The sequence below is a fragment of the Cebidichthys violaceus genome, unplaced genomic scaffold, assembly GCF_023349555.1.
Source record: "Cebidichthys violaceus isolate CVI_PGR_0920_01 unplaced genomic scaffold, fCebVio1.0.p SCAF_77, whole genome shotgun sequence".
NCBI lineage: Eukaryota > Metazoa > Chordata > Actinopteri > Perciformes > Stichaeidae > Cebidichthys > Cebidichthys violaceus.
This window is the reverse complement of record NW_027176961.1, coordinates 476,227-501,226: the sequence shown is the minus strand read 5'-3', so window position 1 is coordinate 501,226 and position 25,000 is coordinate 476,227. Positions and strand designations below refer to the sequence as shown.

Below are 25,000 nucleotides of genomic sequence, written 5' to 3'. Positions count from 1 at the left end.
CGGAGTCGGTCATGCAGCTGCACGCAGACAGGAAGTCTGTGCTGGAGGTGAGACGGCGTCCTTCACAATAAAAGACTTGTATTTGATCGAGAAGATATTAACGGTCTCGACTCAACGTCCTCTTACTTCTTCTGGAGCTTTTGATCGGATCAAACAGACTTCATCCCGTGAACTTTTGAATGTAGTGAGATTACTTTCTTCTTCTCCTCCTCCGTCTTCTTCTTCTTTTCCTCCTCCGTCTTTTTCTCCTCCTCCTCTTTCTTCTTCTCCTCCTCCTCCTCCTCTGTCTCTCCAGACGTTTAATTCATATAATGATCATCATGTCTTTATTGTTCTTGTTCAGAACTAAAAGTACCGACGATGGAACCGGTGGCTCTGGACCTCTTCGGTACTAACAGGTTCTACTACTTTAGAACCAGGTTTCTGGCGCCTCCCTCAGCACGAGTGTGTTCTGTGTTCAGGTGGAGTTTCAGGGCGAGGAGGGAACAGGTCTGGGTCCAACTCTGGAGTTCTACGCTCTGGTGGCCGCTGAGTTCCAGAGGACGTCTCTGGGGATCTACCTGTGTGACGACGACTTCCCCGACGACGAGTCCCGACAGGTAAACGACAACGACGAGTCCTCCATAGTCTGAATCAACTCTGAGAGAAGGTCTCATAAACCTGGTCTCTCTGTGCTCCAGGTGGATCTGGGCGGTGGTCTGAAGCCTCCCGGTTTCTACGTTCAGCGGTCCTGCGGTCTGTTCCCGGCTCCGTTCCCTCAGGACAGCGAGGAGCTGGAGCGGATCACCAAGCTCTTCCACTTCCTGGGCGTCTTCCTGGCCAAGTGCATCCAGGACAACCGGCTGGTGGACCTGCCGGTCTCCCAGCCCTTCTTCAAGCTGCTCTGCATGGGGGACATCAAGTCCAACATGAGCAAGCTGCTCTACCAGAGCCGCGGGTCTCCCCCGGGCCACGACGCCGACCGGCCCAACCCGCTGCCCTTCCTGCTGCTGTCCGAGCTGCAGTCGGAGGCGTCCACCGAGGAGAGCCAGGAGACATACTCCGTGGGGAGCTTCGACGAGGACTCCAAGTCAGAGTTCATCATGGACCCCCCCAAACCAAAACCGCCCGCCTGGTACCACGGCATCCTCACCTGGGACGACTTCCAGCTCGTCAACCCGCACAGGTGAGAGACTGAGAGAGCAGCTGGATGGGTGGCGTACAGGTGTTATACAGGTGTTTATACAGGTGTTATACAGGTGTTTATACAGGTGTTATACAGGTGTTTATACAGGTGTTATACAGGTGTTATACAGGTGTTTATACAGGTGTTTATACAGGTGTTATACAGGTGTTTATACAGGTGTTTATACAGGTGTTATACAGGTGTTATACAGGTGTTATACAGGTGTTTGTACAGGTAATATACAGGTGTTTGTACAGGTGGTTGTACAGGTGTTTGTACAGGTGTTAGTGCAGGTGTTTTATTTTGTTTCACCTTCTCCTCTCCTCCTGCAGGGCTCGTTTCCTGAAGGAGGTGAAGGAGCTGGCAGTGAAGAGGAGGCAGATTCTGTCCAGTAAGAGTTTATGTGAAGATGAGAAGAACACCAGACTTCAGGACCTGATGCTGAGGAACCCTCTGGGATCTGGACCGCCCCTCAGCATCGAGGACCTCGGGTAAGACCACGTCCCCACAGCGGACCCTCTGGTCTTCATGTCACCTTCAGTGAAAACCACTAAACCTGTTGGTGGGTCTGGTCTGGTCCCGCTGGACTAACTGGTTGTCTCGTTGTCCTCAGGTTGAACTTCCAGTTCTGTCCGTCCTCAAAGGTTCACGGTTTCTCGGCTGTGGATCTGAAACCAAACGGAGACGACGAGGTAAAGACCACGTCTGAGTTCTGAGATGTTGATGGATCCTCATCAGAATCCTGGTCCCTGAACACCTCCTGGTCTCTTTACTGTGTTACAGATGGTGACGATGGAGAACGCTGAGGAGTACGTGGAGCTGATGTTTGACTTCTGTATGCACACGGGGATCCAGAAACAGATGGAGGCCTTCAGAGGTACACGCACACACACACACACACACACGCACACACACACAGTTTGAAATATTGAGCAGATGTTTTTATTTAATGGAGGAATCAATGAAACACTTTGACAACTTCTACTGATGAGACTCTCCTCTTCTCCTGTCTCCTCTCCTCTTCTCCTCCTCAGAGGGATTTAATCGAGTGTTCCCGATGGAGAAGTTGAGTTCTTTCAGCCATAAAGAGGTTCAGATGATCCTCTGTGGGAACCAATCACCATCCTGGACCGCTGATGACATCATCAACTACACAGAACCAAAGCTGGGTTTCACCAGAGACAGGTGAGTCTCCTTAATACTGGTGAGTCCCCTTAAGACGGACGAGTCCCCTTAAGACGGGCGAGTCTCCTTAAGACGGGCGAGTCTCCTTAAGACGGGCGAGTCTCCTTAAGACGGGCGAGTCTTCTTAAAACGGGCGAGTCTCCTTAATACTGGTGAGTCCCCTTAAGACGGACGAGTCCCCTTAAGACGGGCGAGTCTCCTTAATACTGGCGAGTCTCCTTAAGACGGGCGAGTCCCCTTAAGACGGGCGAGTCCCCTTAAGACGGGCGAGTCTCCTTAAGACGGGCGAGTCCCCTTAAGACGGGCGAGTCCCCTTAAGACGGGCGAGTCTCCTTAAGACGGGCGAGTCCTCTTAAGACGGGCGAGTCTCCTTAAGACGGGCGAGTCCCCTTAAGACGGGCGAGTCCCCTTAAGACGGGCGAGTCCTCTTAAGACGGGCGAGTCTCCTTAATACTGGCGAGTCTCCTTAAGACGGGCGAGTCCCCTTAAGACGGGCGAGTCCCCTTAAGACGGGCGAGTCTCCTTAAGACGGGCGAGTCCTCTTAAGACGGGCGAGTCTCCTTAAGACGGGCGAGTCCTCTTAAGACGGGCGAGTCCTCTTAAGACGGGCGAGTCTCCTTAAGACGGGCGAGTCCTCTTAAGACGGGCGAGTCTCCTTAAGACGGGCGAGTCTCCTTAAGACGGGCGAGTCCTCTTAAGACGGGCGAGTCTCCTTAAGACGGGCGAGTCCCCTTAAGACGGGCGAGTCTCCTTAAGACGGGCGAGTCCTCTTAAGACGGGCGAGTCTCCTTAAGACGGGCGAGTCTCCTTAATACTGGCGAGTCTCCATAAGACGGGCGAGTCCCCTCAGTCCGGTGAGTGACCTGTCCCCTCTGACTCCTCCAGTCCCGGCTTCCTGCGGTTCGTCAGAGTCCTGTGCGGGATGTCTTCTGACGAGAGGAAGGCGTTCCTCCAGTTCACCACCGGCTGCTCCACGCTGCCCCCTGGAGGCCTCGCCAACCTGCACCCCCGCCTCACCATCGTCCGGAAGGTACGCCGCTCTCCGATTGGCTCTGGATCTGGCGCCTGTACTCGGCGCTTCAGTAAAGTTGTCTTCTCGTGTTTCCTCGGCTGCAGGTGGACGCCACAGACTCCAGCTACCCGTCGGTGAACACCTGCGTCCACTACCTGAAGCTCCCCGAGTATTCCTCTGAGGACATCATGAGGGAGCGCCTGCTAGCCGCCACCATGGAGAAAGGCTTCCACCTCAACTGAGCGCGCTCCTCACGTGACGGACAGACCAGCCGGCCAATCGCAACCTGCCGACTGCTGGAGGACGAGGAGGAGGATCCATGTTTGAAAGGAAAAAAAAAAACAGCTCACATCCTTAAACCCCCTCGCCTCCTTCCCTTGTGTCCTCGTCTCCTTCAGACTGCTGTGTGTGTGTGTGTGTGTGTGTGTGTGTGTGTGTGTGTGTGTGTGTGTGTGTGTGTGTGTGTGTGTGTGTGTGTGTGTGTGTGTGTGTGTGTGTGTGTGTGTGTGTTCGCGTTTGTGTGTGTGTGTTGGCCTTCCTCCTCCTCCTCTTCAGTTTAGTGCCTGGTTTGACTCGTAGCTTCAGTTGCTCCTCCTTCAAACACTCCTCCTCCTCCTCCTCCTCCTCCTTTTATTTGAAGCTCTTTGTTTCGTGTGGACCGGTTCTTTTGGGTTGTTTTGTGACCCGGCTGTAGTCTGTAGAGACAGAAACACTGGTTTGAAGAAGCTCTGCTCCCCTCTTGTATTTTCTTTGTATATTATTATAAACATTTATTTAACTCAAGTTGCAGTTTGAGGTAAAAAAAAACAACAGATATTTTCAAATGTGTATGCTCCAAAAAAATAATCATTAAAATGTTTGCAAAGTATGAAGTAAAGACGGAGTCCTGTTGTTATTCTACATCTTTAATCTCTTCACACGGTACGTTTCACAGGTCTTCTTCTTCTCCTGATACAAAAATATACTTTGATGAGAAAATAATGAAATAAGTTTGAGTCACTTCTGACCACCAGAGGGTTAAGGTTTCATAAAGTGACTTCATTTTACTGAACAATAAATCTAGAGACGACGATCGTCGATCCGTTCACATTGATCGTAAACGTTCACGAGGTCGAAGGTTCCGTTCCCGTCGGTTCTGTGACATCGCTTCCTGTAGAGGCCTCAGCCGTCGGCCATCTTGTCGAGGGCGGTGAGCGGCGCCAGGACGCGGCTCTTGTTGGTCTCGACCACGTGTCCGTTCTGGATCATCTCGTCCAGGATGATGTGGACCCGGTCCAAGTTGAACATGATCTGGAGACGGCCAGGAGTCAAAGAAACAGACAGGAAGTGGTGCTAAAGACAGGAAGTGGTGCTGACAGACATGAAGTGGTGCTAAAAGACAGGAAGTGGTGCTGACAGACAGGAAGTGGTGCTAAAGACAGGAAGTCCAGCTCAGGGCGGCTGTGATTGGTCAGATTAAAGGATACGTCCAGTTCACTCTGTTGGAGACAAAACAAACACAAATCTCTGAGACCAGAAACAAAGTGACAGTAAAACAGGAAATGAGTCAATATTACAGATTCATGATTTTCTTTTTAATAACACACAAATAACTATAAATATACACAGAATGAACCAGACTGCTCATATTCCGTCTTTGAACTCACCACCCGGCTGAAGTATTTATCCAAAACCTCCACAAAGTTATGAACCAGCTCGTAGACGGAAAGCTCGTTCTGAGGAAGACGATGAACGACAAAACTATCAACATATAGTAAATAAAAAGATTCATATTCACTGTGGTATTAGTACCTGTACTGTGGTACAGGAATACTTCATAATATGTTGTACAGTCTAATAAACTAATAAAAACACAAAGTCTCTCACCTCGTTGTCCGTGACGCCGACCACGATGTACAGAGCAGCGTACTGACGGTAAACCAGTTTAAAGTCTTTGTAGTCCACAAAGGAGCACTGAGGACAGCAGACATGTCTATTACCAGAGACAGACAGACAGACAGACAGATGGACGGGTAGAGACAGACAGACAGACAGATGGACGGGTAGAGACAGAGAGACAGACAGGTACCTGGTCCTTCCTGCGGCTCAGACAGCAGTGGACCACGTGGTTCTCCAGCAGCGTTCTCCTGTTGAGCTCCACCGGGTCGTAATAACGGGACAGTCTGGTCTGACCCTGTCTGTTCACCATCAGCACGAACTTTATCATCCTCAGACCAGATCCTCAGACCAGATCCTGATCCTGAGGAGCAAACACCTCTAGTTTAATATATATATATATATATATACGTATATATATATATATATATATATATATATATATATATATATATATATATATATATATATATATATATATATATACGTATATACGTATATATATATACGTATATATATATATTGTATTCATCTTAAAACAGCCGTTTACGATGACAGAAGACTTGTATACGGTTTCCGAGCAGCACCTGAAGGCAGCATCCCGTCGCGTAGACAAACGTTTGTTTCCGTTGATAACGCGTTAATAACGTAGTTTAACTCGTCTATACGGCCGTTAAACGGTGTCACGTGTCGGTTAACATTATGAATGATTATGGAACTTACCGGAAGCCGTTAGCTTGTAAGCTAACCTGTAACTAAATGAGCCCCATCATCACACAGCGCTATGGAGCTAAGCTAACTAGAGCTGTTAGCATTTATCACGCATGCTCAGTAGAGCACTTCTCTGGTGCGTTCGCGGAACAAATGATAAATACGAACTTTTGAGACTTTTTTTTTGAGAACATTTGAGACTTTTTTTTTAACAGAAGAACATAATACAGATTAATAAACAAATATATATAATACAAATCTATTTTTTTACATATTTGTTTATATTGAAAAGATAAAAGGCAAAAATTAAATGTGTTTAAAATAAATACTTTATAAAAGAGATGAGTGTGTTTCCTCCATACCTCCACTAGGGGGCCTCAAAGTCATTGTCATTCATTTGTCATGAACGTTACAGAGTGACCACACAATATTCTTTACCGTTTTATTACTTGATTACTTATTTGTAATACTTGTTTTTTACTACGTCGCTTGTTTGCACTATCCACTATGCTGCTGTAATCCTGTAAATTAATAAAGGATTGTTGTATCTGAATCCAGACGGGAAGTGTGATTTCTTGCGATCTTCCTGGGTCGTGAACGTTACATAGTGGATGACAGGGGGAAAGAAAAAAAAAAAAAAAAAAAAAAATCAGGATGGCTTTTTTCCCGGCATGCAGCGCAGCTGGGTTCTCCCTCCGTAATCGAGAGAGAGAGAGAGAGAGAGAGAGCGAGAGCGAGAGCGAGAGAGAGAGAGAGAGCAGTAATGGCGGCCGGTTAGAGCCACACACAAACCGTCCGCATTCATCCAGCGCGACAGACACGGGCTTCTTTTTTGGGGGGGGTCGGGAGTCCTTCAGTGGACCGTTGCTGTCTGGAACTTTACTTCTACTTTTATTAAAAAAAATACCCCCAAAAAAACATGGATGATCACCCCGGCGGAGGAGGAGTCGGAGCGGCCTCGAGACAGCCTCCACCGCCGCAGCAAGGGAGCAACAGCACCGCTAATCCTCCGGTCGGAGGACCCGGATGTGGAGGTGTCATGGTGCCGCACCAGCCGGAGGAGATACCCCGGATGCAGCAGCAGCAGTACACCATCCCCGGCATCCTGCACTACATCCAGCATGAGTGGGCCCGGTTCGAGATGGAGAGGGCTCACTGGGAGGTGGAGAGGGCCGAGCTCCAGGTTAGCATTCACTTAGCTTAGCACTGATTTAGGCTAACGCAAGCTAACAACAACAACAAACGGAGGGGGGGCAGTTTACGGTGTAACTTTACTAGTTGAAATACTATTATATTATAATCACCGTACGTTCAAATGTGCCTTTAAAGTTCACGGTTAGCCAAATGTTTGTAGCCTAGCCGGCTAAGTGGCTAAGCTACCGTGGCTAAACACGATTAATTTAGCGGATTGCGCTGCGGGGGGGCGGGGTTAGCTGTTAGCTTAGCCCATAGCTTCGCAGCGCTGTCAACTCGGGTACACTTTAGCAACTCGCAGTTGTTGATGTCACTCTTCGTCTTGTTAGCTCGCGAGGTTGAACTCGTGCTGACGTTGAAACTTTTTTTAATTCATTGTAGACACGATGACGATAGTAAAAAGGAGAAGTGAAGCTCCAAAAGATTGTTAAACTGCAGCCATTTTGGTTTGTCATGCTAGCTTAAGGCAGCTGTGTTTTCTAGATGGTGTAGCTGGTTTAGCTTTAGTTTAAGACTAGTGTTAGCTTCACATACTGAGTCTGTCGATTAAGACTAGTGTTAGCTTCACATACTGAGTCTGTCGTTTAAGACTAGTGTTAGCATCACACACTGAGTCTGTAGCTTTAGTTTAAGACTAGTGTTAGCATCACACACAGTCTTTAGTTTAAGACTAGTGTTAGCATCACATACTGAGTCTTTAGTTTAAGACTAGTGTTAGCATCACATACTGAGTCTTTAGTTTAAGACTAGTGTTAGCATCACATACTGAGTCTTTAGTTTAAGACAAGTGTTAGCATCACACACTGAGTCTTTAGTTTAAGACTAGTGTTAGCATCACTCACTGAGTCTTTAGCTTAAGACTAGTGTTAGCATCACTCACTGAGTCTTTAGCTTTAGTTTAAGACAAGTGTTAGCATCACACACTGAGTCTTTAGCTTAAGACTAGTGTTAGCATCACACACTGAGTCTTTAGTTTAAGACTAGTGTTAGCATCACACACTGAGTCTTTAGTTTAAGACTAGTGTTAGCATCACACACTGAGTCTTTAGCTTAAGACTAGTGTTAGCATCACTCACTGAGTCTTTAGCTTTAGTTTAAGACTAGTGTTAGCATCACACACTGAGTCTGTAGCTTTAGTTTAAGACTAGTGTTAGCATCACACACTGAGTCTGTAGCTTTAGTTTAAGACTAGTGTTAGCATCACATACTGAGTCTTTAGTGTTAGCATCACATACTGAGTCTTTAGTTTAAGACTAGTGTTAGCATCACATACTGAGTCTTTAGTGTTAGCATCACACACTGAGTCTTTAGTTTAAGACTAGTGTTAGCATCACTCACTGAGTCTGTGTTTGTCTGGCAGTTAAAGTAATATAAAAGCAGATTTATTGTGAAGGAACCACTTTTTACTTTAATAACACCTTTACTTTGATACTCTGTACTTCAGCTGGTATAATGGAGCTAGATAGACTCACCTCCTCAGAGGGTCTTTGTCTCTTTGAACATGAATTTAACAGACATAATGAGTTGATATATCGTAACATATCTCTACTATATAATATATGTTATATTATGTGAACGGTCCCATAACTCTAGAAACATTAAAACAAACCTTTGTTTTCACCACCAACTATTTTACACTGTGTGTGTGTGTGTGTGTGTGTGTGTGTGTGTGTGTGTGTGTGTGTGTGTGTGTGTGTGTAAACGTTCCATTAGAACCTCTTGTAGATTCATGAGGAGCTCTTTAAGGATCAGAGCTTCTCCCTCGTCTTCATCACAGCTGTGAGCCGATGAAGACATACTAGATATGAATGTCTGTGTTATGGACTGATCATATACATTTATTATAATAATAATAATAATAATAATAATAATAAAGGTATGGACGTGTTACTCAGGATGAAAACTGTCAATGAGACAAAGAGGAATGAAAGCAGATCTAAATCAGTGAGTGTCCTGGGAAGAGACCTTGTCCCCTCTGGGTCTGGAACCAGGTGAGGAGGAGTGGATCTGCGGTTCAGGGGAGGTTTAGAGAGGACTGTGGTGAAGTGGTCTCTGGAGTTGTGGATATTTTGTAGTTTGCTGTGACGTGGTGAGGGTTCAGGTCTGGAGTCTGTAGAAGAATTGATGATTAATGATCTTCATGTCTTTAAATCAGACACACAGGGACTCCTACAGGTCCAGTTGCATTGTGGGTAGTGTACGACTGAAATGAACGGTTGTATAAAGTGTTCTCCTCAAATGGAAGGTGTTGTTCAGAAGAGGTCAGACTCTGGTGGTCCTGACTGAACACTGGATCCATCATGTGAACCTGAGCTGTGACATCACAGAGAAGCTGACTGCAGACCTACAGCAGGTCAGAGGTCACGCTGTTTACCTGGAGAGCAGAGGGGACCTGGTCTACTGAGACCTGGTCTGATGGACTGATCCCAGCTGGAGGCTAAAAGTAGAGCGGACAGAAATAACTCTCTCTCACACACACACACACACACACACACACACACACTTAAACACACACTTAAACACACACTTAAACTTCAAGTTTTACGTGTGTGTGTGTGTGTGTGTGTGTGTGTGTGTGTGTGTGTAATGACGCAGTTGTTCAGAGGAATGCCCCCCCTCCTCTGATTTGTCATCCTGGTATATCTGGGCCAGTGAACTCACCCCTTCATCTTCATCGTCTTCATCACTCTGACCTCACTCCTCCTAACTGCAGCTCCCTGAGGAGCGCTTGATTCATGTCCACCAGGTGGTGGGGGGGGGGTGGGGGGGGTATCCAAATGATGTGTGAAGAGATTTATTCTGTTTAGATATTATTTATTTATTTGTTTAGTGTTTATAACAGTGTTCAGATTGAGGCTCATGAACCACCAGAGACCTGGAGGAGGATCTCGTCTGGACCAGTTCATGAGAGAACTCTCATATAAAGACTTGATGTCAGAGTTAAGTAAGAAGACATGAAGTTTGTTTTCATGTTCAGATACCAAGCTTTGACTCATAGTTCAGCAACATGAACATGAACAGAGGGATTCTCCTTTAACACACACACACACACACACACACACACACACACACGTCAGTCTTCTGGTATGTCCTTAGCTGTGGCTGTCAATCACCGAGCCGACCAATCAGAGCAGAGTTAGTGTGGTCTGTTATGTCATCCTCTACCCGTCTGTCTCTCTGTCTGTCTCTCTCTTGTGGTCCGGGGAGGACCTCTGGTTTCCCCGTTGCCTTGGTGACCGTCACTAGAGGAAGTTGCCCCTCCCCCCTGTTGCCATGGTCACCCTGTGTTTGTGTATAAATAGATCTTCAGCCTCCTCGGTGGATAACAGACAGACGGGAGGTGTCTCAGACAGACGGGTGTCTCTGAAGTGGTTTAGTGTTTACTTCACATGAAGCGATGAATTAAATGTGATCACTGATGATGATCCTGTTAGACGTCCTGAAGACCATGTAGATCTGGTTCTGGGGCGTCCTGGTGCTCCAGAGGTTTTGTGGTGATGATCTCCATCTTCCTCTGTCCTCTGTCCTGTGTCTTCTGTCCCGTCAGTGGACAGGAGTCAAACGTTGGTCTGAGGGTTCATGAATGTGAACATTGAGAATCAGCTGATGTGAGTTCTGTAACAAACTACAACTGTGATGAGTGTTGAAGAGGAGTTGAGAGGCTCATCTCTGAACCACAAGAGATGAAGAACGAACCCTGACTCTGTGTACTCGTCATATATTATACTATAGTCTATATATATATATATATATATATACTATAGTATAATAGTCCAACAACATGAATATGTTCAGTTTACTATCACTCAAAGAAAACCTGTCAAAATTGACCCAAAACGAGTGATTTTCATGATGAAAGTAGTTTGTTCACTGATGGAGTCGTTCAGATCTCAGGTGAACATGCGTGTCGTCATACTTTACCTGTTCTGCAGCTGTTTGTGTGAAAAACAAATGTACTCATAATGTGGAAAAACATTCATTTATTCATGTACACAAATACTTTAGAAGTTTTCTCATCACAGGTTCACAGGTGTGTCTGCTTCGTACGGAGGTCACGGACTCACCTGTGACCTCACGGACTCACCTGTGACCTCACGGACTCACCTGTGATCTCACGGACTCTTGTGTGTTGTCTACAGGCGAGGATAGCGTTCCTTCAGGGGGAGAGGAAAGGTCAGGAGAACCTGAAGAACGACCTGGTCAGAAGAATAAAAATGTTAGAATACGCTTTAAAACAGGAAAGGTAAGAACTGAATATCTCTACCGCCTCTACCGGCACTGAGACTACCGACTCTACCGACTCTACCGAGACTACCGACTCTACAGAGACTACGAGTCTACCGGCACTACCGACTCTACCGGCTCTACCGCCACTACCGACTCTACCGGCACTTCCGAGACTACCGACTCTACAGAGACTATGAGTCTACCGAGACTACAGACTCTACCCGCTCTACCGACTCTACCGGCACTACTGACTCTACCGGCACTTCCGAGACTACCGGCTCTACCGGCACTTCCGAGACTACCGGCACTTCCGATACTACCGACTCTAATGACTCTACCGGCTCTACCGGCACTTCCGACTCTACCGGCACTTCCGACTCTACCGGCACTTCCGAGACTACCGACTCTACCGGCACTTCCGAGACTACCGACTCTACTGGCACTTCCGAGACTACCGACTCTACCGGCACTTCCGAGACTACCGACTCTACCGGCACTTCCGAGACTACCGACTCTAATGACTCTACCGACTCTACCGACACTGTGATTTATGTTTCTGTGGTGCGTTCATGTGCTGCTGGGAAACTTCTCTTCTCTTTAATGCCTGAAGTCATTTTTAGGTGTAAATGACGTATAAATAAAATAAAACATCAATGAAATGTCTTGTGAGCAGAGTTAAGACACAAGAAGCAGTGACATCATGACTAGTTAAAAACACGTGACGTTTACAGGAAGTGTACAGTCACAATTAAGCTGCAGAAGAAGAGACGTGTTCGTCAACTTTACCTCCAAATGTACTTCAATACTTCTAATAAAATGTGGGACATGTAAAGAAATATAGTATTTCTATCATTCTATCTATATATATTATTTTTATTTTTATTTTTTTTGTTCCCTCCTCAGAGCAAAATACCACAAGTTAAAATATGGAACGGAGTTGAACCAAGGAGAGATGAAGATGCCAAGCTTTGAATCAGGTCAGTGATGAAAGCAGAACGATGCTGCTTTAATTCTTCTTCTTCTCTCTGATTCTCAACTTCATCGCCTTTTTCTTTTTCTTCTTCTCCTCCTTTTTCATCTTCTCTTCTTACTTTTTCCTCTTCTTCTTCTTCCTCTTCTTCTCCCCATGTTTGGAATACGTCTTTTCTGTCCTGACACCTGAACTCATCCAGTTGTGTACAGATGAGGGTAACTTGTATCTCCAGGAGGTTTCTAGAACGTTCTGGTTCTGAACGGATCACTCGTATTGATCCGTGTATTTCCTCTGTTTTAGACACCAAAGACTCCGAGGTCTCTGCTGTTCCCGCCAACAGTCAGCTCACCTGGAAACAAGGGAGACAACTCCTCCGACAGTAAGACACCAGAGTCCACTGCTGCACTCCCTGAGGTCTGTGTTCATGAGAGCATGCTGCTGACTGTGTGTGTGTGTGTGTGTGTGTGTGTGTGTGTGTGTGTGTGTGTGTGTGTGTGTGTGTGTGTGTGTGTGTGTGTGTGTGTGTGTGTGTGTGTGTTCAGGTACCTGCAGGAGGTAGGATACACGGACACCATCCTGGACGTTCGTACTCAGAGGGTTCGCTCTCTGCTCGGCCTGTCGGGCTCCGAGCAGAACGGTTCTGTGGAGAACAAGAACCTGCAGCACCTGATCAACGGAACGGAGCGCCGCAAGAGGTACACACACACACACACACACACACACACACACACACACACACACACACACACACACACACACACACACACACACACACACACACCCAGAGACACACACACACAGAGACAGACACACCTAGAGACACACACACACACACACACACACACAGAGACAGACACACACACACCCAGAGACAGACACACACACAGAGAGACACAGAGACACACACAGAGACAGACACAGACACCTCTCCGTTTGTTTCCAGGAGTCCAGGTGACGTTCTGGAGACGTTCAACTTCCTGGAGAACGCAGAAGACAGCGACGAAGATGAGGACGAGGAGGGAGACCTGATGGACGACATCAGCACGGACAAACACCACCGAGCCAAGAAACACAAGACCAAGGTACACACACACACACACACACACACACACACACACACACACACTTCTCTTCTCCTTGACGTCCTCCTCTTCCTCCTCTTCTTCAGGTGGGGAACGAGGGCTTGGCGTCGGAGGACGACGCCGACACGGAGGAGGCTCTGAAGGAGTTTGACTTCCTGGTGACGGCGGAGGACGGAGAGGGAGCGGGCGAGGCTCGGAGCTCCGGAGACGGGACGGAGTGGGGTGAGAGACACGGGACGTTGTGGTTCAACTGGAGTCAAGAGACGCTTTTAGAGGACGTGGTCCAACAGGGACCGCGAGGGACTGAAAACCAGGATCAGCTTCCTCCTCGTCGTTATCCATATTAATATAGACCCTTGAGTATCGGGCTTCATGTTGTCGTCATTTGTTTGAAATGTTTCTTCGTCCGTTTGTGTCTCCTCAGCGGAGCCCCTCCCCTTTCCTGCCGGGGGGGGGAAGTCCTTCCTGCTGGGCTCAGACGACGTGTTGGAGAGCGTGCTGGGTTTGGGCGACCTCGCCGACCTCACCGTCACCAACGACGAGACGGACTACAGCTACGACGTGAGACCCGCTCCGCTGTGGGACGCGTTCTCGGGCCCGCTTTGACATCGGGACGCTGATCGGGCTTGTCTTCTTGTTTGACCCTCCAGCTGCCGTCCAATAAGGAGTCTTCGTTCAGGAAGACGTGGAACCCAAAGTACACGCTGAGGAGCCACTTCGACGGGGTTCGAGCGCTCGCCTTCCACCCGGTGGAGCCGTGTCTCGTCACCGTGTCAGAGGACCAGACCCTGAAGCTGTGGAACCTCACCAAGACCGTCCCTGCCAAAAAGTACACACACACACACACACACACACACACACACACACATCTTTTTAAACACCAGGAGCACTGATGGTGATGATCACATCACAGTCATTAAACAGAAGCTTTCATCAGAGCAGGAAGCAGACAGAAGTAGTGAAACAAAGAAAACAGTTAGTGCTGAGTGGAGCCTCAGGCAGCACTTCATGAAGAGGTGGGTCTTCAGGTGATGATGATGATGATGATGGTGTGTTTTGTGTTACAGAAGTGCCTCTTTTGATGTGGAGCCCGTCTATACATTCAGAGCTCATGTGTACGTACCACACACACACACACACACACACACACACAGGGTTACTCTATAATATAATAGTATTTATAATATTATGTATATATTATAAAATTATAATTGTTTTATACACTGCCTGGCCAAAAACAAAGTCTCCAGCTGGGTCATCATGTGTCCTGAAGAAGCCTGTGGGGCGGTGCTATGATGTGGGGTTGCTGCAGTTGGTCAGGTCCAGGTTCAGCTACAGTCTGAGCTCAAAGAACGAGGTCAGCTGACTACCTGAATAAACTGAATGACCAGCTTATTCCATCAATGGGTTTCTTCTTCCTGATGGCACGGGCATATTCCAAGATGACAATGCCAGGATTCATGGGGCTCAGATAGTGAAGGAGTGGTTCAGGGAGCATCAGACATCATGTTCACACATGGGTTGGCCTCCAGAGTCCAGACCTTCACCCCATTGAGAGTCTTTGGGATGTGCTGGAGAAGGCTTTCAGCGGTCAGACTCTACCATCATCAATACAAGATCTTGGTGAGAAATTAATGCAACACTGGATGGAAATAAATGTTGTGACATTGCAGAAGCTGATCGAAACAACGCCACAGCGAATGTGTCCCGTAGTCAAAGCTAGAGGTGGTCCAACGAAATATTAGAGAGTGACCTTTTATTTTTGGTGGAGACTTTTTTTTTGGCCAGGCAGTGTATTATAATATATAATAATAATAATAATAATAATAATAATAATAATAATAATAATAATAATAATTTTATTATTAAAGCTCAGTAGCTGGTCCATGATGTCTCAGTGAACCTGTCTCTGTGTGTCTCTCTCTCTCTCTTTCTCTCTCTCTCTCTGTGTCTGTCTCTCTGTGTCTGTCTCTCTCTCTCTCTCTCTCTCTGTGTCTGTCTCTCTGTGTCTGTCTCTCTCTCTCTCTCTCTCTCTGTGTCTGTCTCTCTGTGTCTGTCTCTCTCTCTGTCTCTCTGTGTCTCTCTCTCTCTCTCTCTCTCTCTCTCTCTCTGTGTCTCTGTCTCTCTGTGTCTGTCTCTCTGTGTCTGTCTCTGTCTCTCTCTCTGTCTGTCTCTGTCTCTCTCTGTGTGTGTCTCTCTCTCTCTCTATCTGTCTCTGTCTCTCTCTGTGTCTCTGTCTGTCCTCAGTGGTCCCGTGTTGTCGTTGGCTATGACCTCCAGTGGTGAGCAGTGCTTCAGCGGCGGCATCGACTCTACGATCCAGTGGTGGAACATCCCGAGCTCCAACGTGGATCCCTACGACACCTACGGTAGGTCTAGGAGGGAGCGGAGTCCTCTTCAACGCTTCCTCTCCTCGCTCCTGTAGCTCAAGAACCCCTGTGATGATGTCATCACGAGACTCTTTAAACCAGGCTTGTCTCATCACAAAGACGTCCAGACTCTTTAGAAATGTCTTCATTTCCCAACAACGTTCATACTTGCCTTTTTAAAAAATGTCCCCGGTCTTTAAAAGTGTCCCCCCCCTCGTCCAATCAGATCCCAGCGTTTTGGCGGGCTCGTGGCTGGGTCACACGGACGCCGTGTGGGGATTGGCTTACAGCGGCATCAAGAACCGCCTCCTGTCCTGCTCGGCCGACGGAACCGTGAAGCTGTGGAACCCGACGGAGAAGAACCCCTGCATCAGCACTTTCAACACAAACGACGGTGAGGACGGACGGACGGACGGCGTCCCCCGGTGGACACCACTGGAGCATGTGTTGATGTGTGTGTGTGTGTGTGTGTGTGTGTGTGTGTGTGTATATAGAGCATGGCGTCCCCACGTCGGTGGACTTCAACGGGTGTGACCCCGCCCACATGGTGGCGTCGTTCAACAGCGGAGACGTGGTGGTGTACGACCTGGAAACTTCCCAGAATGCACTGGTGCTGAAGGGTCAGGGAGAAGGCAGTAAGACACAGACACACGCACGGACGCACAATCCTAATTCATCCAGCAGTTTATTTAATAAACGATGAATATTGATATGAAACGGAGGATCTATGGAAGCCCATTGGTGTCAAAACAGGAAGAATAAAATATAAATGATGATGTCATACGTGTCCCCAGCCCTCCCAGGGTCCCATCACATCAACAAGGTGGTGAGTCATCCCACACTGCCGGTCACCATCACCGCTCATGAAGACAGACAGATCAAGTTCTACGACAACAAGTCAGGTCTGTCTCTCTGTCTGTCTCTACCTGGCTGTCTCTCTGTCTCTACCCGTCTGTCTGTCTGTCTCTCTGTCTCTACCCGTCTGTCTGCCTGTCTCTGTCTGTCTCTACCTGTCTGTCTGTCTCTACCCATCTGTCTGTCTGTCTCTACCTGTCTGTCTCTACCCGTCTGTCTCTCTGTCTCTACCCGTCTGTCTGTCTGTCTCTCTGTCTCTACCCATCTGTCTCTACCCGTCTGTCTCTCTCTGTTGTCTTTCTGTCTCTCAGCATCATAACAGATCCTGTGTCTCCAGGTAAAGTGATCCATGCCATGGTGGCTCACCTGGATGCAGTGACCAGTCTGGCTGTGGATCCTAACGGGATCTACCTGATGTCAGGAAGTAAGGAGACGCACAGAGAGCCGCTTCTACTCCTCCTCCTCCTGCTGCTCCTCTGGTTCTAACATGTCTTCTCCTCCCTCTGTTCTCCCTCCTCCTGCTCTCTCTTCCTCTCTCTACCTCCTTTCCTTCCTCCCCTTCTCCTTCACTCCTCTCTTCCTCCTCAGGTCACGACTGCTCTCTCCGTCTGTGGAACCTGGACAGTAAGACGTGTGTTCAGGAGATCACTGCTCACCGTAAGAAGAGTGAGGAGGCCATCTACGACGTGGCCTTCCACCCGTCCAAGGCCTACATCGCCTCCGCTGGAGCCGACGCCCTCGCCAGGGTCTACGTGTAGAGGAGGAGGAGGAGAGGAGAAGGAGGAGGAGGAGGAGGAGCAGAGAACCCAGACAGAGAGAGATTAGTCTGTTCACACTAACAGTATTCAGGTCTCTGAACACAGATGATGTATTAATGAAGATTGGACACACACACACACACACACACACACACACACACACTCACACACACACTCACACTCTCCTCCACAATGAGGAGGTGCAGCTGTGTCCGTCTCCTCCGACCTGACTGAAGACACTGAGACGTTCAGCAGCAGAAACGTTGTTTAAAGGTTGACCCCCCCCCCCCCCCCCGTCATGATGACACTACCCCCCCCCCCCCCCCCCCTCGTTAACACTAGTGTGACCTCCTGACCTCCACAGCAGGACCAGAGGACAGACTTAAAGGACCCCAATGATTGGCTGCTTTGGTTTGTTCTTCATCATGTGGTGATGATGACGATGATGTCCTGTTTGTCTCTGGGGGAGCCGGTGGTTTGATTCTCAAACCTCTGATCTGTGTGTCGACGGTTCTTATCTGGTGGGACGTCCTCGGTTAAACCCAGAGGGATGTCCTGAAACATGGAGACGACTTAAGACAGCGTGAGACAGACGGACGACGTTGGACAATGTTAGAGGACATCGGACGTTAGAGGACATCAGGCGTTAGAGGACATCAGACGTTTCAGACGTTAGAAGACATCAGACGTTAGAGGACATCAGACGTTAGAAGACATCAGACGTTAGAAGACATCAGACGTTTCAGACGTTAGAGGATATCAGATGTTAGAAGACATCAGACGTTAGAGGACATCAGACGTTAGAAGACATCAGACGTTAGAAGACATCAGACGTTTCAGACGTTAGAAGACATCAGACGTTAGAGGACATCAGACGTTAGAAGACATCAGACGTTAGAGGACATCAGACGTTAGAAGACTTCAGACGTTAGAGGACATCAGACGTTTCAGACGTTAGAGGACATCAGACGTTTCAGACGTTAGAGGACATCAGACGTTAGAGGACATCAGACGTTAGAAGACATCAGACGTTTCAGACGTTAGAGGACATCAGACGTTAGAGGACATCAGACGTTAGAAGACTTCAGACGTTAGAGGACATCAGTCGTTAGAAGACATCAGACGTTTCAGACGTTAGAGGACATCAGACGTTAGAGGACATGGGACGTTAGAGGACATCGGACGCTGTTGGTCGGTTTGTTGACGCTGCTTTTTGTCAAATGCGAGCTATCACCGCTGTTAAAAGCTCATAATTACAGTGTGAACTGCACACCCTGAAGGCAGCACCAGCTCACAGTGATTCAGTCCGAACTGAACAGAACCGATCTTCTGGATTTACAGAACTCTTTGACTCTCCAGCGGTCCTGATGGAGAAGAGAGCGGCTTCCTTTTGGACCGCTCGTGTTTTTAAACGTCTCTCGTTGTAAAATACACGAGTGTTGCGTTCAGGGTCCCGCTAAAAGTGGAGCGTTACTCGAGCAGAAGGAGATGACGCCTCGACACACAGATGAAACTCATGAAGAAGAAGAAGAGCGTTTGATGTTTAACCCGTCGAGGTTTTCTTGTATTTAAGTTTTTTAATCGTGACTTTTTTACCGTGTTTTTAAGAAGTTCTAGAAACCGTTTAGTTTCTAAATAGAACGACCGCGTCGGGTTAAAAACAGTCTCACCGTCTGTTCGTCCAATCGGAGCCCTCCGCTCAAACCGCCGCCGTCTGAGTGAAGACGTTACCGTAGTTACGTGTGGACGTTTTTCTGTTTGTGTAAAAAAAAAAAAATCTAGTTTTTATAATCGTTTTTATATAAACGTGGAAACGTCTCGTCAGCGGCACCAAGGAGGATTCTGGGTCCTAACTCCCGTCCTGTTCTGGAGGTTTTGAGGAGGAGGAGGAGCTCCGTCTGTCCCCGTCACATAGACACAGAGACATATTTAAATAAAGAGGTCGTTACATTTGTTTTAGAATATTTCTAGCTTCTGGTGTTTAACCAGGAAGTATTTGGCTTTACATGCTGGTACCTGAACGCACCACTCCTCCTCCTCTTCCTCACATCACCGTGTGACTTTTCTTCACCGAACAGGAGGAAATTTATTTATGTCTTTTCTTTTATTTTTTTTGTCTCTTTTCATCAAAGAAGAAGCGGTCTGAGCTCCAGGGGGACACGGTCCAATCAGACGCCTCCTGGGTGGGTTTTAAAGAAAGCTGCCCCCTGATTGGCTGAAGCAGCAGCTCTGAGTTGTGTTGTTTTATTTTGAAGGGGTTTGTAGCGAGCGTCTCCTGATCACAGATCTTTATTTTTATTTCCACCAACGCGACGACTTCCTGTGTAACTAAAGACTCGTGTTCTTTGTGTACTGCATGATTAATACAATACAAAAGTATTTTTTCTAGTCTTCCAGAAAAATGGAAAAAAAAAAAGTTCTGATCAGTTTTGATGAGTTTTGTAATTTTATTTTATTTTTTCTTGATTTACAAACTATGAAACATCAGATTTTAAAGATTGAACCACATAGAATACAACTGTTGAAATGTATATAAAATGTCTATAATAACTATTAAATGGTGTACCTGTACAGAGCCTGCTGCTCCGCCCCTCATTCATTCAGGAAGTGTACCGCCAAAGTAAAAGACGGTTCTGAAGCCGCTAATACGTCTTTAAATAACGTTTCATTGATATATGAGGCAATCAAACGATTTCACTGTTTCTACTGTTCATAGTTTTATTTCTTACATAATGTTTTAACGTCACGATGATTCACAGCTGTGAGTACCTTTTAAAGAGGATTAAGATGTGTCTTAAAGGGACACACGCTTGGAAACAACTGTTGGTTTCGGGGCTATGCTAACAGGGCTATGCTAACAAAGCAAAGCTAACGGGATAAAGCTAAAAGGGCTTAGCTAACAGGGCTAAGCTAACGGGACAAAGCTAACGATGAACAGGACGCGTTGCCTTATATGGTTTTTATTAATTATGCTAATTAACAATGAGACGGTAGCTGAGGAAGACCTTCAGATGTGGTCGAAAGCTGCCCGAAAAAGCTGAGTAAGTAAACGTTGAATTTATTATATTTTCCATGAAATCCTTCATGTTTCATTCATTTCATGTCCATCAGAGGAAACACGGTTATTAAGACGTTGATAAAGAAGTGCAGTGTTTCCTGCAGCGTCACAGTGCGTGTTTGGCGGCGTGGACGCCCTCGATGACGTTGTACCGTCTGTCGGCGGTGGGCGGGGCCGCGGTGGGCGGGGCCCGGTGCACGGTGAGCAGAGCGCGGCGTCCGCCGACGTCCCGGTCGCAGACCGTCATGGCGTCCTGGCGCTGCCGCAGCAGGAGCCTCAGCTGCCGGTTGTCTCGGTTCAGATCGTCTCTCCGCTTCCTCAGAGCTTCTCTCTGGAGGACGGACGTGTTGATCTTCCCCCTCAGCTGCTGCAACGCTGACATGTCCTGCAGAGACGCAGGTCAGTGAAGGCAACACCTTAGTCTCCTCACTTTGTCCTCTTGCACCTGAACGTCTCCTGCGTCCTGTCATCATCTCCTATATCCTATCATCGTCTCCTACGTCCTGTCTTCGTCTCCTACATCCTGTCATCGTGCCCTACGTTCTGTCTTCGTCTCCTACGTCCTGTCTTTGTATCCTGCGTCCGGTCCTCATCTCCTATGTCCGGTCCTCATCTCCTACGTCCTGTCCTCATCTCCTACGTCCTGTCCTCGTCTCCTACATCCTCGTCTCCTACGTCCGGTCCTAATATACAACCTGTCCTCATCTCCTACATCCTGTCCTCACCTCCATCGTCCTGTCCTCATCTCCTACGTCCTGTCCTCATCTCCTACATCCTGGTCTCCTACGTCCGGTCCTAATATACGTCCTGTCCTCATCTCCTACATCCTGTCCTAATATACGTCCTTGTCCTCGTCTCCTACATCCTGTCCTCGTCTCCTACGTCCTGTCAGTGGAGGACAAAAGGAAGAAGTGGACTCGTCCTACCTTGCCTGGTCCCTCTGTCTCGGGTCCAGTTGTCTCCTGTCTCTGGTCCTCTGGGGGGACAGTTAACAGGACGTCCTCCAGCTGTCTCTCCAGCTTGCGGCACATCTCAGCGACTCGTAAGACTTTGGGGCCCTGAAGCAGCACAGAGAGGACCAATGAGCACCGGACTCCGTGGACAAACAGGAAGTGAGACGGACGTGCGTCACCTTGCCGATGGCGGCCTTCAGTTTCCTGGCGGCGGTGTCGCTCTGGACTGTGAGCTCCGTGAGACGCTTCCTCGCCGCCGCCCGATCTCGAGTCAGCCGATCCTGGAGCGAGCGATTCCTCCCGATCGCCGCTTTCCTCTCGTCCCTCAGATCCTGCTCCACCGACGTGTTTTCTGTCTCTCTTTTGTCCAGCGTGTCCCTCAGGCGGACCACGGTCTCCTGAGAGAGGAGGGAGTCTCTGTGGTTTCATTGGTCACATGAAGGCAGAACAACACAGTAGTAGATGTAGCTAACAGGCTAGCAACCAGCTGCTGATCTCATCAGGAGTCTTAGTGTCTCTGGTTTTGGTCTCCACCACCTCCTGAGACAAACATCTGTCTCTCTAGCTGCTAAATGCTCCACTATGTCCACCAGCTGGTCTCTAGTTGAGATATCAGTCAACATCAAGAACCTTCACGCTTCTTCTTCTGATTGTTCTGAACTGAATCTCAACTTAACTTAAAGATTAGTTTCACTTTCTCTCTAACGTCTTTACACCCACCTTCATCTTCTTCACCTTCTTCACCTCCTTGTCGTTCATGTCCATCAGCTGCTGTCTTTCCTCCAGCAGGTCTTTGAGCATCTGTTCTGAGGCGTCCTGGTGGTCCAGCTTCTGTCCACACAGAGACTCGCTGTGATCACTTCAGCTGAACAGACTGAATTCTGTTTCTACTGTGAAGTCTGAAGAAGTTAACTCCGGCATGCTTTTATTATGAAACTCTTTGACACTGAAACAGGAAGCTGTTCCAGCTGACGACTTCTTCTTCTGTTCTTTGTCTCTTTGACTTTATTTCTACGTTCACCTCACTAACTTGAACACTCTCATCGATGCTTCATAGGTTTCAGACGTTCACACAGAAACTGAAAAGGAACAAAAGCATCAAAGCTCTCCAGTCTCATCTGGGAAACAAAAACCCTCAGACCAACCTTCATCTCCTTCATCTCCTTCATCTCCTTCATCGCCTTCATTTCCTTCATCTCTTTCAGCTCCTTCACCTTCTTCACCTTCTTCACCTCCCCGTCCTTCGTTGTCAACAGGTCTTTGAGCTTCTGTTCTTGGGTGTCGCAGGTCTGCGGGGAGTCCTGGTCCTGGTCCTGGAGGGTCCCACATAGAGACTTCATTCACACTCCACACCTGAACCAGTTTGAAGTGATCAGCTGGTATCAGCTGCACAGACTAACCTGTTGACCTGTGACCTGTGAAGAACGGTCATGTGATCAACATAAAGATATTAAAAATGATGCTGAAACACAGGAGGAGAGAGAGGAGGAACAGAGAGAGAGGAGGAGAGAGAGAGAGAGAGAGGAGGAGAGAGAGAGAGAGGAGGAGAGAGGAGAGAGAGAGAGAGAGAGGAGGAGAGAGAGAGAGAGAGAGGAGGAGGAGGAGGAGAGAGGAGCCCAGTGTACGTGAACATGTGAGAGGAGATCTTTTGTCTTCTTGTGGTACCTTCTTCTTCATGATGGAGTTCAGGTACAGCTGGTAGATCTCCTCCATCGCTGCTCTGTGCTGCTGCTCCAACGAGAAGGAGGCGTCCTCCACATCACCTCGACGCTGCAGCGACTGAGACAACACCCGCTCCCTGAAAGAGGAGTGTTAGGGAGGAGGAGGAGGAGGAGGAGGAGGAGGAGGAGGAGGAGGAGGAGGAGGAGGAGGAGGAGGAGGAGGAGGAGGAGGAGGAGGAGGAGGACTCACCTCTCGGAGATGAACCTGGAGCTCAGCTGCTGCAGGACTCTCTCCCACTGCTGCTGCACCATCGTCACCCTCTGCTGCTGCCGAGCACACAGACGCTCCACCTGCTGCAGGTGAACACGCCTCACCTGAGCCCACTGGAGCTCCGCCCCCTGCAGGTCACGATGCAGAGTCTGAAACAGCAGAACGGAGGCTGAGGAGGAGGAAGAGCATGAAGAGGAGCAGGAAGAAGAGCATGAGGAGGAGGATGAAGAAGAGCATGAAGAGGAGGAGGAAGAAGAGCATGAAGAGGAGCAGGAGGAGGAAGAGCAGCAGGTCGGCTCACCTTGACCACGTTGTCCAGGACGTCCCGCTGCCTCTCAAACGTCTGACTCAGCACCTCCACGTCTCCTCGCAGCTCTCCTGCTCGGCTCTGACGGAGAATGGACCTCCAGCCTTCGTTCAGCTTCAGCAGGTTCACCTCCGTGTTCCTCTCCTCCTTCTGCAGCTTGTCCTGCTCCCACAGAGAGGAGGAACTTCAACATATACAACTTATACTTTTATTTTGAAAGGGCCGAATCCTGCATGCTGATAATAAGAACATGAACAGAGACCTCCAGGAACACAGTGAGGAGCTCCTCCTCCTTCTTGGCCGTCTCCTCCTCAGCCTGAGCTCTCTGCTGCAGGAGCATCAGCCTCTCCTCCTCCGTCTTTCCTCCTCCTTTCTTGGGTGCCATCGCTCCTCCTCCTCCTCCTCCTCCTCCTCCTCGTATGTTTGATATCTGACTGAAGAACACAGTATATATATAGTGTATATAGTATATATGTACATGTACACACACAGATACTAGAGATCACTGGAGGTGTGAATGGATCAGCTGAGTGACGTCACCTTGTTTAAACTCAGCAGCGACTTTTGTCTCGTGAGAGGAAGTAACAGCTCATCTAACACGTGATGCCCTCATGAACAACGTGAACCTCCCGGTGACAAGTGACGGGATGACTTACCGTGTGTCGGACTACTTTACGTCTCTTTCAGGCTGCGGTGGTCAGCGGCGTTTGTTTGTGTTCCGTCTCCATGGCAACAGCCGCGGAGACGATCCGCCATGTTGGACCAAACCAACTGAGAGGTGAGGGGACACGTTTATGAAGAACGGCTCTACTGAACTAACTCAATAGTTATTTAATCCAAATGAATTCATTTAGAATCAACAGAAAACCAAACGTTACTTAATTTAAAGTGGATATTAACCAAACACAGAAGACTGTTACTTGATTATTAATGTCTTCCCCTGAATTATTCATTATTTTCTCCTAAATATTTAGTTTATCAAAAGCTTCCTTCACTAAATCCCTTCAGCCCGTTCTTAATGTCTACCTGAAGACCTGTTCTGTTCTTTGAACTGGTTCACATGCTCCTGTTGTTATGTTATTAATAACTGTTATAATGTTGTTATTAATAACTGTTATAATGTTATTAATACTGTTATAATGCAATTAATAACTGTTATAATGTTGTTATTAATAACTGTTATAATGTTATTAATAACTTATAATGTTATGTTATTAATAACTGTTATAATGTTATTAATACTGTTATAATGCTATTAATAACTGTTATAATGTTATGTTATTAATATCTGTTATGATGGTATGTTATTAATAACTGTTATAATGTTATTAATAACTGTTATAA

General features: G+C 47.7%; 4 protein-coding genes across 6 annotated transcripts in view; 2 read left to right on the top strand and 2 right to left on the bottom strand.

The window, feature by feature from the left end:
• hectd1 (HECT domain containing 1) overlaps positions 1 to 4,239 on the top strand; it is a 6,162-nt gene extending 1,923 nt beyond the window's left edge. Inside the window, exons 7-15 of the mRNA XM_068737199.1 lie at positions 1 to 47; positions 462 to 599; positions 681 to 1,165; positions 1,498 to 1,656; positions 1,779 to 1,857; positions 1,949 to 2,042; positions 2,200 to 2,350; positions 3,236 to 3,380; positions 3,467 to 4,239. The exon at positions 1 to 47 is cut by the window's left edge and continues 155 nt beyond it. Coding sequence (XP_068593300.1) covers positions 1 to 47; positions 462 to 599; positions 681 to 1,165; positions 1,498 to 1,656; positions 1,779 to 1,857; positions 1,949 to 2,042; positions 2,200 to 2,350; positions 3,236 to 3,380; positions 3,467 to 3,604 — 1,436 coding nt within the window. The 3' untranslated portion in view covers positions 3,605 to 4,239. The remainder of the gene's footprint in view (positions 48 to 461; positions 600 to 680; positions 1,166 to 1,497; positions 1,657 to 1,778; positions 1,858 to 1,948; positions 2,043 to 2,199; positions 2,351 to 3,235; positions 3,381 to 3,466) is intronic.
• A 12-nt stretch (positions 4,240 to 4,251) lies between these two features.
• ap4s1 (adaptor related protein complex 4 subunit sigma 1) lies at positions 4,252 to 6,051 on the bottom strand. Of its 2 annotated transcripts, XM_068737195.1 has the most exons (6): positions 5,961 to 6,051; positions 5,431 to 5,601; positions 5,229 to 5,315; positions 5,009 to 5,077; positions 4,829 to 4,840; positions 4,252 to 4,652 (listed from the first exon to the last, which is right to left on the bottom strand). In XM_068737195.1, exons 2-6 carry the CDS (start codon positions 5,566 to 5,568, stop codon positions 4,524 to 4,526), a joined length of 435 nt encoding a protein of 144 aa, XP_068593296.1. In that variant the 5' UTR covers positions 5,569 to 5,601; positions 5,961 to 6,051; the 3' UTR covers positions 4,252 to 4,523. The 2 variants fall into 2 exon arrangements, with proteins under 2 accessions (XP_068593296.1, XP_068593295.1); XM_068737194.1 differs by having other exon boundaries at positions 4,576 to 4,840.
• Positions 6,052 to 6,661: 610 nt separating this feature from the next.
• strn3 (striatin, calmodulin binding protein 3) lies at positions 6,662 to 17,715 on the top strand. The gene is made up of 16 exons (XM_068737257.1): positions 6,662 to 7,131; positions 11,282 to 11,385; positions 12,273 to 12,346; positions 12,643 to 12,721; positions 12,885 to 13,037; positions 13,286 to 13,424; positions 13,511 to 13,646; positions 13,849 to 13,985; positions 14,075 to 14,253; positions 14,492 to 14,539; positions 15,672 to 15,793; positions 16,020 to 16,187; positions 16,288 to 16,428; positions 16,588 to 16,695; positions 16,986 to 17,072; positions 17,237 to 17,715. The coding sequence occupies exons 1-16, from the start codon at positions 6,868 to 6,870 to the stop codon at positions 17,404 to 17,406; spliced, it is 2,109 nt and encodes a 702-aa protein (XP_068593358.1). The 5' UTR covers positions 6,662 to 6,867; the 3' UTR covers positions 17,407 to 17,715.
• Positions 17,716 to 19,919: 2,204 nt separating this feature from the next.
• ccdc65 (coiled-coil domain containing 65) lies at positions 19,920 to 24,065 on the bottom strand. Of its 2 annotated transcripts, none has more exons than XM_068737255.1 (9): positions 23,919 to 24,065; positions 23,651 to 23,818; positions 23,329 to 23,498; positions 23,083 to 23,215; positions 22,563 to 22,730; positions 22,138 to 22,248; positions 21,597 to 21,815; positions 21,391 to 21,522; positions 19,920 to 20,849 (listed from the first exon to the last, which is right to left on the bottom strand). In XM_068737255.1, the coding sequence occupies exons 1-9, from the start codon at positions 24,039 to 24,041 to the stop codon at positions 20,571 to 20,573; spliced, it is 1,503 nt and encodes a 500-aa protein (XP_068593356.1). In that variant the 5' UTR covers positions 24,042 to 24,065; the 3' UTR covers positions 19,920 to 20,570. The 2 variants fall into 2 exon arrangements, with proteins under 2 accessions (XP_068593356.1, XP_068593357.1); XM_068737256.1 differs by having other exon boundaries at positions 22,138 to 22,245.
• Positions 24,066 to 25,000: the final 935 nt, after the last annotated feature.